Source organism: Lactuca saligna, chromosome 7 (assembly GCF_052625555.1).
Source record: "Lactuca saligna cultivar CGN05327 chromosome 7, ASM5262555v1, whole genome shotgun sequence".
Taxonomy (NCBI): domain Eukaryota; kingdom Viridiplantae; phylum Streptophyta; class Magnoliopsida; order Asterales; family Asteraceae; genus Lactuca; species Lactuca saligna.
This window is the reverse complement of record NC_136423.1, coordinates 5,549,343-5,560,932: the sequence shown is the minus strand read 5'-3', so window position 1 is coordinate 5,560,932 and position 11,590 is coordinate 5,549,343. Positions and strand designations below refer to the sequence as shown.

General features: G+C 35.4%; 2 protein-coding genes across 2 annotated transcripts; both read right to left on the bottom strand.

The window, feature by feature from the left end:
* Window positions 1-7,584, bottom strand: LOC145004004 (Protein kinase superfamily protein). The gene is made up of 8 exons (XM_078962909.1): window positions 7,385-7,584; window positions 6,245-6,398; window positions 5,955-6,120; window positions 5,467-5,555; window positions 1,006-1,124; window positions 626-766; window positions 449-525; window positions 1-254 (listed from the first exon to the last, which is right to left on the bottom strand). Exons 1-8 carry the CDS (start codon window positions 7,479-7,481, stop codon window positions 108-110), a joined length of 990 nt encoding a protein of 329 aa, XP_078819035.1. The 5' UTR covers window positions 7,482-7,584; the 3' UTR covers window positions 1-107.
* Window positions 7,585-8,565: 981 nt separating this feature from the next.
* Window positions 8,566-10,851, bottom strand: LOC145006205 (RING-H2 finger protein ATL38-like). The gene is made up of 3 exons (XM_078965300.1): window positions 9,897-10,851; window positions 9,102-9,199; window positions 8,566-8,997 (listed from the first exon to the last, which is right to left on the bottom strand). Exons 1-3 carry the CDS (start codon window positions 10,053-10,055, stop codon window positions 8,697-8,699), a joined length of 558 nt encoding a protein of 185 aa, XP_078821426.1. The 5' UTR covers window positions 10,056-10,851; the 3' UTR covers window positions 8,566-8,696.
* Window positions 10,852-11,590: the final 739 nt, after the last annotated feature.

Sequence of the window (11,590 nt, the reverse complement as noted above, 5' to 3'; positions counted from 1 at the left end):
TACACTAAAATTTGGTTCTTACTAAGTGATTTAGTATCATACCATATCATAAAGAGATACAGATTGGATTGACAAATACCACAGTTGTCCATATTGGCATCACCTAATTAAGCTTTTAAGATGCTAAGGTAATCATCAATGATGGACATGGCCGATGATCGGTAACCAGAACCAAAGAGATTGTAATGGTTCAAGTAATGATACAACAAATAAACATCTCTCCTTTTCTCAAATCCTGCTTGCTTTGGCATCACCTAAAAGGCAACACAAAAGGCAATGGTCAAATACCGCACTTGTCCATCATAGAGCAAACCAATCAAATTTGTTGTAAATGGCTCTGCTAAAGTGCTCAGTGTATTATAATTTCATATACGGGAAAGATAGATATTGGATTTTGAATATGATCGGTTTAAGTCATTAAGCAGAAAAGCTAAATGTAGGTATGTACCTCAAAATAAGCGTTGTAGAAAGACCCTCCAAATCCAGCACACCATGACATTCCAAACTCTGCTTCATTATGTCCATCTATGTAACATTCAAGAAAACAAATTTACAAAATAAGAGAGTGAAATGGAACAGAGGATGTGATTAAAAATGGAACTCTGGAATCGAAATGAGTACTTACAGTAACAAGCGGGATCGAGTATAACAGGCTCCCCATTCTTGTCTGAACTGATATTCCCACTCCATAAATCTCCATGTAATAAACACGGCTCGATCGTTACATCTTCAAACAAAGCTCCAAGATTTTTCACTAATCTTTGTCCTGCATTTAGATCAAAACAAATATCATAAAAGCTTGAACCATTGAAAAACAAGATATATGGTTCGAAGTGAATGTTAATAAGTTTTGTGAAGTTAACATCCTTTTCTTTGCAGAAAGAAAATTTCACGAACCCATCTCGAGTTGGTGCTTGAAATAGATGGTTTTGGTTTGAATTCAAAAAGTCAATATGCAAATTAATTATTTTCTTGAACCTCGGGAATTAATTTCAGATCACAAACCTTTTTCATATATAGCCGAATCGCCAAATTGTTGTTGTGCTAACTTAAGTTGAAAGTTCAGGCGATGCTTAGAGTAAAACTCAACCCAATCTGATGTCCATGTGTTTATCTGCGGTGTGCTACATGCCAAGACTTGAGCTTATTAAAACTACAACAATCAACTTGTTTAAAACCGACATTAATGGTGCGTTTGAATAAAAAATAAGGAATTGATATTGTTTGAATTCATTGATTGATTTGGTGAGATTACAACCAAATATAAAGAAAAGAATATTTACACTTTGATACCCTAAGGAATAATAATAATAACAATCTAATTCTAAACTACCAAGTCAGGTTAATATTCCCCCGCAAGTTGAGGGTGGTTAGCAATCTGCAACTTGGAACGCAAAAACTCAAACTTCTGAGATGACAGAGGCTTTGTAAACATATCAACAATTTGGTCGTCTGTAGAGATGAACTTGACATTTAGTTTTCCCTGAGTTACTTGTTCACGAACAAAATGATAGTCAACTTCAACATGTTTAGTATGAGCGTGAAAGACTGGATTAGCCATGCAATATGTCGCACCAAGATTGTCACACCAAAGTGTGGGTGCCATGCTAACCAAACCAAGTTCTCCAAGCAACGACTTCAACCAAATCAATTCAACAACATTATCAGCAATAGTCTTGTACTCGGACTCTGTTGAAGATCGAGATACAGTTATGCTTGCAAGCAGACCAAGAGATGAGATTCGAACCTAAATAGATAGCAAATCCCCCTATGAATCGACTCGACTCGACTGGCAACCCAATCAGAGTCCAAGAAGGCCTAAAGATTGGAGTGCCAATTGGAATCCGAAACGGCTTGAAGTTGATACCCCGTATTATGTCGAATCCATAATCCCAAGTCGATGGTGCGCTTAAGATAACGAAGGATGCGTTTGACACCGGCCTAATGGTTCGCAGTTGGAGCGTGCATGAACTGACATACTTTATTAACTACAAAGACAATATTAGGGCGAGTAAGAGTAGCATACTGAAGAGCTCCTATTGTTTGCCTGTAGCAAGAAGGATCATCAAGTAAGGGGCTATCATCGGGTAACAGCACTTGAGCGGTGCTCATAGGGGTTGATATTGGCTTGCACTCAGCAAGACAAGCACAGTGTAAAGATCTCACAAACATATTTCTGTTGGGAAAGAACCAAGAATCCTTGTGAACAACTTCAACCCTCAAAAAATAGTGTAGTTGACCCATATCCTTAAGTGCAAAGAGAGAATTGAGTTTCTAAATGATTGAGGCTACAGCAGTGGAGTTGTTACCGGTAATGATGATGTCATCCATGTAAACCAAAAGATAGACAAGAGAGTCGGATGAGTTTAGTATAAAAAGGGAGGGATCGGTTTTGGACCCATAAAATCCCAACTGATGAAACGCAGTAGACAACTTTGTAAACCAAGCCTGAGGAGCCTACTTGAGGTGATACAAGGATTTATACAACAAGTAGATGTGATCGGGTTTGGTTTGATCAATAAAGCCTGAAGGTTAGCGGAGGTTGGCGCATGTACACTGTTTCCTCAAGATCTCCATGAAGAAAGATGGTTTGGATGTTTAACTGTCTGAAAGGCCATTTGTTGCTGACAACTAGAGAGAGAACCGTATGAATGGTGGCGGGCTTGATGATCGGACTGAAAGTCTCATGATAGTCCACACCATGCTATTGATTAAAGCCTTTTGCCACGAGACGGGAGTTGTACCTGGTAATCTTTCCATGTTCATCAGTTTTTACCCTGTAAACCCATTTACAAGCAACAATATTAGCATTAGAGGACAAGGAGCAGAAGGGTCCACGTGTCATTCCTGTGGAGCGCAGATAGCCCTTCGGCCATTGCTTGATACCATTTTGAAGACTTGTTAGCAATGGTAAAGCTGGTAGGTTCAAGGGGAGGATATATGGAGGTGGAGGCAGTGTAGGCAGCAAGGTTGTATCGATTTGGTTGTTTAAGATTAGGGTTAAGGTTGGATGGCAGAGGCTGAGGAGCTGGTGATGGAGGTGATAGGTTGGTATTAGTTGTTGGAGATTGTGGTGGAGGAGATTAAGGAGGTCATGGTGGTTCAGATGGAAAAACGGGTGGTGGGTCGGGAAAAATAGAGATGTAAGGAGGAGTAGAAGGTGGTGGAGGTGTTGGTGAAGGCTGACAAGGAAAGACGTGTTCATTGAAGCGAACATGCCGAGCAATGTAAATTCAATAAATGGATGGATCAAGACAGTGATAACCATGGTGAGCAGGGCTGTAGCCAAGAAAAACACAAGGAGTAGACCGAAATTCAATTTTGTGATGATTGTACGGACGAAGAAAAGGAAAAGATTGACAGCCAAAAACTCGTAACAAAGAGTAATGAGGTTACATTTGAAGACATGCTCAAAAAGGGATTTGTTGGATCAAACAAAAAAAGGAGGCGATTTATGAGGTATATAGTCGTTTCAAAAGCAAAGATCCAAAAGCGTTGAGGAAGACTGGATTGAGCCAAGAGAGAGTCCATTTTCCACAACGTGACGATGACGTCCTTCAACAAAGCCATTTGGGTGGAGGCCCAATAAAATTGTCGTGTGCCACTGCTGTCCCAAGAGCGATTAAAACCACCACGTGAGTTGCCACGAGATCCACGACCGCCTCGGTTATTATTGAAAGACTGAGAACCAAAATGAGCTTGAGGTTGTGGAGATTGAATGGGGTGTAGTTGATAACCCAACTGAGTGGCTGGCCATTAGTTGAACGTTTTGTAGTTGTTGCTGAAGATTATCAATATTCAGTTGTTGAACCGAAAGAATAGCAACCGATGATGATTGTGGAACCGAAGAAGTATTTGCCAAGAAAGCTTGGGGAGTGGCAGTCATCATTTTTGTGAAGACATAATCATAATCACATAGAAGGCCATGTAATTCATTGAAGCTGACACGAGGCACACGGGCCCATAAGTTGGCCTTGAGACCATTGTATTCCTTTCGAAGTCCCGTAAGGGTGAGCATTACCAAATCACTGTCCTGGTTGGAAGTTCTCCACGTATATTCTTGTATCAAATTTTTTCGGCAAGTTTTCACAAATGCCGTGGTGAATCTTTCTCTCCCATGCCCATGAGTTTTTCTGGTTGGAAGTTCTCCACGTATATTCTTGTATCAAATTCTCTATTATATTTAAGAGTAAATTACACGAATGGTCCCTATGGTTTGGGGTAATTTGCACGCTTGATCCCTAACTTATTTTTTTAACTCGGAAGGCCCCTACTGTTTGTTTTAGTTACACGCTTGGTCCCTACAATTTGATTTTGTTACGTGCTTGGTCCCTATCTTTCCTAAAAAAACTATTATTTAAATAGAGAAAAATGGTGAGGTAGGTAAGGTAAAGTGAAGGGGGTGGGGTTGGGGGTGTGTTTATTTAAATAAATTAAAAAATCAAGGGTAAAATAGTCTTTTTAGGTAAGACAGGGAGCAAGAGCGTAACAAAAACAAATAGTAGGAACCTTCCGAGTTTAAAAATTAAGTTAGGGACCAAACGTGCAAATTACCCTAAACCATAGGGACCATTCGTGTGATTTACTCTATATTTAACTCACAAAGTTGTTGGGAATATATGAGACCATTTTCGCAACTTTACTTTCATTTATTTTATTACAACATTGTATTTTTCAGCTTTTTTTCTTATTAAGGCAGTGTACTCTGAAAAATATGCCGAGTTATGGCAGTGAAAATTGTTATTTTATATAGGATTTTAGAAGACAATGTTGTAACCGGAAGAAATGAAAGTAGGATGTTATCATAAACTAATAAACGAAAGTATGTTGTTACATCTTGCATTTAACCAAAAAAGAAATATAGTTTTTAATAATATATATTATAACTTTAGCAAATTTAATGAACTTATGTTCATCTCCGTCCTACTACAATATGTGTGTAAGTGCAAGTGCGTGTAAACAGATGAAAGGTAAACGTGAGCTATCATTGTTTGACCGGAAGTTCATAATATTCATGTACAAAAGTCCAATGTATAATAGAAAACTAATATGCACCCTACAAATAATACATGCAAGTGTGTGTTATGCATCCACTAGATCATGTTATTTTAGATAGGGGTAGTTTGGGAAATCAACAAATAAAAAGCATCTTACTAGTGTAAGGAGAATTAGGGGTATTTTGGGCATTTCATATTATTAGTTTGTTATGTTAGATAGCATAAGTAAAGGGTAGTGGGCAGGGAGTGAGGCATCGATCTTTTGTGTGAAATTTGGAATTAATTCCTCTGGGAGATTGGCTATCTCGAATCAGCCAAACTATCTTCATTCTTCTTCATTCTTGTAAACATTTGGTATTATTGAGTGTTTTCAATCAATATTAGCATCATTTGCTTGTTTATCTGTTATTGAATCTGTGATTACAAACCAGTTCATAACAGTGTGTAAGCAAAAGAGAGGTAAACATGCCTGCCAATGGTATTGTTGACATGAAATCCGAATCCTTTTTCAGATTTTGCTGCTTTATGCATCTCCGCAAGTTTCCTCCCTAGTACAGCCTAAATTAAAAAGCAAATTAAAATTAAACCTAAAGAAATTTGAAAACCACTATTGAAATGAAAGCGAGTTTTAGGGTGTGTTTGGTTTGTGGATTTCAATGTAATTCGACAGAATTGGAATTTGAGATTCCATCCCATGGTGTATTTGGTAGCCAAATGGATGGAGTTCAATTCCGTTAGATTCCTTCAAATTCCATACTTCCTTTTTTGTTAATAGACCAAAATACCTTTATTACATGTAAATAAAAATAAAATTTGAAGTATGCGAGGATTGAAAAACTATTCAACTTTTATCATTAAATTCCATTCCATGCGTGCATCAGATTCCAATTCCTTTGACAGCTTTCGTTCCTTTCAATAACATTATGCAAACCAGACATTCCCTTAGTGTTTGTTTACCTGATCACCTCTCGATGAACCAAACTCTATGAATTCCATGATGATATATGAACCTCCAGTTGGCAATGCACCAACTTTATATGGTTGAGGAACACGAATCGAATTTGTTTCATACATTGCACTTAACCCCAAAGCCTCTCCTTCAAACATCTCCGGTCCGATACTCCTAAAACCAAGTTTATAAGCATCGTGGTAAGTAAAATGACAAAATCGCCCTTAGAGAAAGTAGACCTATCAATGACAGCCAACAAAATAAGAAATCTTTGACACAGGTCAATTTTAAAAGTAACCTGTTTGTCTTAACAAAGAAAGAACCAGCATCAGTAGTGTATCGGTTGGCAAGATTGATGCAACCACCACCAACAGGACTAATCCCTGTTATTTGACTTGCTTTTCCTTCTGTTAGAATCCACTCTCTTACTGGATCTGTACTTACTGTTGCCACTATCAAATAGCAAAAACTTTAATATTACTTTTCAACAAGATTTAGAGATAAAACTCAAGACTAAGTATAGAGTGATCGGCTTCTTTAACCATTGTAGCATACTTTTTGTGGCAAACCAACCGTACTTCTTATGAAAATGCCAGAAAATAAAATATAGTGGTTTTGGATGGAAATGTAAAGCTCAAATGGAAGAGGAGCCCCATATGGGGGTAAAATAAAAAAGAACACCAAATGGAAAGGAATTAGAGAGAAGACTAAATCATATTGTGTAGTCAAGATGAAAAGAACATGGGATGTGGTGGAAAATTCACTATATTTCAGTATTTCACATATGAAACGAGTTAAAATCCATGAAAACGTATGGTGGGCTGATCTTAGAAAAAGCTCAAAGATTGAATCTTTGTGCCATATGAGTGAGTGAAAGTGTTGATGCTTATACTTCTCAAGCCCACAAGAATTTCAATAAATTGGTCGAAGTTCAAACCAGAGAGATTTTAAAATTAGAAAGATCACTAAACAGAGAACAATAAACAAACATACATTCAAAATTCACTTAATTTATTAGGATTGCAAAAGCTAAACAACTTGATGCAAAATCGAATAACACTTCACAATTTTAAGAGGGCAATTGTTAATCCCCTTAAAACGTAAAAGTCGTTCCTAATTTGACAGTGATTTGGTTGAAAAAGACATGGCATTTAATCGGGTTGATTTGAAAAGGCTCAAAAACTAAAACTTCGTGCTGCTATTAGCTAAAACCCTGGAAGAATAGCCGGAATCTTGATTAAAATTTTCATCGGATTAAAGATTAATGGTGGGTACTGTCAATATCCTACTTCTTTCACAAAATTTGGTCCAAACACTCATGAAATTGAAAATGGGTCTAGTTTCAGAAGGCTTAAAGATTGGACCTTTTGTTACTATAAACAAAAAGGTAAAAAGTTAAGAGGGAGAATCTTGATATTTTTATTGAAATGATACTTACTGACTATGGGTTTATGCAGACAGAGAGATAACTGGGGAGAAGAATGAAGGAGATGACAAGAAGAGGCGAAGGAGTTGACACCCAGGTGTGCCACCATTCTTGCAGCTTCTTCAACACACACTTTGCCCTGTCTTTCTCTTACGGGTGATTTTTAATCCTGTTCATCAGCAATAACTGGTGGAGGTTTCTTCTTTGTTTTTTTTGGATCTTTTTCCTTTAGGTTTTTACTTTGAAGTATCTAGATAGACCCTTCAATCCAATATTTACCACCCCCTTTCGAGTTTTTTTTTTTAATTTTTTATTTTTTTTTTTGTTTTTTAAGGAACGGAAAGATGTAAAAGATAGTGCTTTTTTGTTTTAAAGGAAAAGATATCAAAGACAAAATAAATCAAATGAGTTTTTTTAAGAAGGGGGAAGGAAATGTGTTTTTTTTTTTTTTTTTAAGATGGTAGAATTTTTTTTTAAGGGAAAGAAAATAAAAGACAACCATATATATATATATATATATATATATATATATATATATATATATATATATATATATATATATATATATATTTTAACTTAATTTAAGAAGGAAAGTAAAACTTTTTCTTTCAAAATCTATCCCTTCAAAATGAGATGATTAGAAAGAAAAGTTTCACTTCATTTTCTTAGTTAGTTTTGTTTTTTCCTTTTAAATTAAACCCGAGAAAAAAATGTAAAAAAATTATTGCCATGAATAGGCATATCACCAAAGTGTCACCGATCATGATGTAATGTTCTAAATTTTAACCAAGTTTTTTTTTTTTTTTTTAAATTTAAATAAAATCATGTGTACAAAATATCCTGCAAGTAAATAAATAAAGAAATTAATAGAACGAAAGAAGTCAAGGGCAAATACTAAATTGCTTGTAATAGCAACCAACTTTTCATGTATCTTCATTTTAGACAATTTATTATTCTTTTTGTCCATCTAAGGGAACTAAATACGAATACTATTCTTTTCAATTTTCATCATCATCGTCATCTACATTCACATTTTTGCAGGTTATCTCAAGTCACTTTTTAGTGACAAAAGCATACCAACTAAACTTTTTCCGATCTTCGGATAAATAAAAACAGTCAGTTCGCTAAAATGAATATACATTAAAACCGTTATGATTAATGTTTGTGATTTTGATAAGGAGTGAGTACAGGCATTCACAAGCAATTTTTTTCATGTGTTAAATTCCACAATGCAAACAATTAAAACAAAAATAGGAAAAACAAAAGCAACCATATAATATACACCAATCCCAAATCTTTCAACTTTCTCATAATCTATAATATATCATCTTCCTGCTTCTGTTCCTGTTCCTCCTTCTGCAACTCCCATGGCGGAATCTGTTTGACTTTGACTTTGACTAGTTCCTTGACCATGGTGGGGTAGGAGCCACTGACGAGACCGCTCCAACGAAATCTCCCTTGAAATCTCGGGGCTGTTTCCGGCAATGACAGAAAGGCGACAAACAGGACACGTTGACTGTTTTCTCAGCCACATGTCTATGCAAGAAAGATGAAAACTATGCCCACATTTTGGCATTATTCTTAGCACCTCTTTCTCTTGATACTCTCCTAAACATATAGTACACCTGTCATTTGTCAACAAAAGTCAAACCAACCATGGAATAAGAGCTAAAGATTATATAAGACAGGGTGTAGGGTGTAGGGTGGGTAGGAGAAGGACTAAACTTACTGGGCATCATCCATGGAACCGAATGCTTCACGGTCAAACTTCATTGTAGGAATGGCTGCAACCATGGCTGGTTCAAGGCCTACCACCCGATGCTCTTGCTGTCATTAAAATGCAAAAACAACAACCGAAAATATAAACATAAATATGTAAATACAATCATATGATATAAGGAAATAAAAATAGGATGCTATAATACACAAATTAATGATTTGGCCCAATGACAAAAGTTCCCATGTTGGGATAGCTTGAATTTAACATTACCTATTTGTTCATAGTATCTAATTTATCTACAAAAATCTGATATGAAGGATATATATTAGACGATTGTTTAATAATAGTCATACAAACCTTTTTGACTTTACATAAAAGTTAATACCTACCGAATTCTATATAGAAGAATCCAAAGCACGCAACTTTCATATCACATGCAAAAATTATGATTACAAGTTTTCCTTATAAATTTGTGTAACTAGATCGAATAGCAATAAGGGTATTTTCGGAAATTCTAAAATTATGAACCTTCTACGGGGAATTTATCTATCTTGCTAATCATAAACCCGACATTGTTTCAATGAACATTCCAAGCTACTTGAAGTTCAATTTCAACACCGTAAACGAACCATTTACAAGCACGGAATCAATTAGTTTCCGCTCTTATTGATCAAAATTTTGAATTCAAATTCAGAAAAATATCAAACAAGCATATATGGTATGAATATCCAAGTTATTTTGCAAGTATTTATCAACATACATGTTATACATATAAGAAGAAAGGTTTAAGGATCAAAAACATACCCTCTCAAGGTCAATCCTCGAGTCAATCTCGAACAATTCACGTGATTCGTATCGACGAAAACGCCCACAAACGAGTCTAGCACAGACGAATACAATGAAAGTGGCACTCATTGCAAATCCTATAACTGTTGTAACTAAATTCATTGTTTTACCAAACATCTAATTCCTCTAATCACAAAAGCTCCCCAAAAATTTAACAAAATACCAAAAAAAAAAAATGAAAATTGAACCCCACAAGGAAAAGGATTGAGGAAACAAATCAAGATTAAGACCCCAGATTAACAATGAGTAGAAAGCAATAAAAATAACCGTAATTGTTCAATCAATTTCCACTAAAGATTATAGAAGATCCAACAGAATGGAAGAATAAGCTTATAGCCCTAATTACAGAGTAAGCTTGAAGAACAAAGGATTCAAAGGTATGGTCATTAAGTAAGTAAGATCCAGATTAAGCTCCATGATTAACAATTAGTAATTCATCAATCTCTAATCAAGATCACGGACAAACTTATTGCAAAAACACAAGAAACAAAACTATGAACATGTTTTAATTGACAACAGAAAGGAAATAAGGAATTGCAACCAAAGATAACATGGGACAAAATAATAGACTTTTTCGCAAGGTTTCAGGAAACCCAACAGCAAAAGACTTCAACTGCTGACGAAATCAACAAAAAACACCAAAAAAGATTGAAAATTGACCAAAACCCAGATCAAGATTCATTCAAAAACGAAGAAATTTACAGAGGATGGAGGGAAAATAGTGGCCAACAAATGGAATCCACGTCTCTTTGGGTGGACTCAAAGTTAAAGAGTGTGAGGGCCATTGATAGACAGAGGTGTAGATGAGAAGAGAGGAAATTTGAGACCATTCTTCTTTCTCATTTTCTTCTTGGCTTGCTTCTTTGGATTTGTATCTTAGTGGGTCCACTTCCATGGCTATGGGACCCACCTTTGGAGAGTGTTGCCTGGATTTCTAATCTAAATTCGGAATTATTGGATCAAAGATATATATATGGCAAAAAGGCTAAATAAACAAATAGAAAGATAAGAAAAGAATAGGAAAGTGAAAACACACTCCATTAAGTAAATACATTCCAAAAAAATCCCCAACAAAACGACCTGAAAAAGGAGAATCTATAGCAGCCTTCATGTTTTTAGGTGTTTTTCCCTTTTTATCTAAGAAAAAAATATATATATATATTTATATAATATAATTTTTCAATATTTATATATCGGAACCTAGAAGGAGGACTAGTAACTCAAACATGGATTGAGATGGTTATTAATTATTTAGTTTGTTTATAGTTTGTTCTTTTTTTTAAGACTAAAGAAACGTATCAAATGCAACATTTTATTACATGATTTAATATTTATGTCCGAAAGACACAAGCTTTATCCTTGTTCCGACAGAGTGAATCAAATTCATTATTTGGAAAAAGAAAAGTTAATCCATTTAAGAGAGATGAGTGTAGCGTGTGAACCTCGAAAACTAATAAAAACCAAAAATATAGTACTATAAATATATAAATCTAAAATTAAAATTAATATTCCAGTTATTAAGGCAAAGCTTTCAAATTTTTTACTCGGGAAAAAAGATTATATATTGATTCTTGATGAGACAAAGGTGGAGACCTTTTTGTGATTCTTGCTTGATTCTCCTCCCACTTTATGCCTCCTAAGGTTGTCCCCCT

Bases quoted from the DNA above. Each gene is read 5' to 3' on its own strand.
- LOC145004004 (XM_078962909.1), bottom strand. From the start codon at position 7,481: ATGGTGGCACACCTGGGTGTCAACTCCTTCGCCTCTTCTTGTCATCTC. The intron at 6,399-7,384 runs GTAAGTATCATT...GCTATTTGATAG, and splicing joins TCTGCATAAACCCATAGTCA to TGGCAACAGTAAGTACAGAT. The intron at 255-448 runs GTACATACCTAC...GTTGCCTTTTAG, and splicing joins TCTACAACGCTTATTTTGAG to GTGATGCCAAAGCAAGCAGG.
- LOC145006205 (XM_078965300.1), bottom strand. From the start codon at position 10,055: ATGTTTGGTAAAACAATGAATTTAGTTACAACAGTTATAGGATTTGCA. The intron at 9,200-9,896 runs GTATGTTTTTGA...TTTTAATGACAG, and splicing joins CGAGGATTGACCTTGAGAGG to CAAGAGCATCGGGTGGTAGG. The intron at 8,998-9,101 runs GTAAGTTTAGTC...GACAAATGACAG, and splicing joins GGTTCCATGGATGATGCCCA to GTGTACTATATGTTTAGGAG.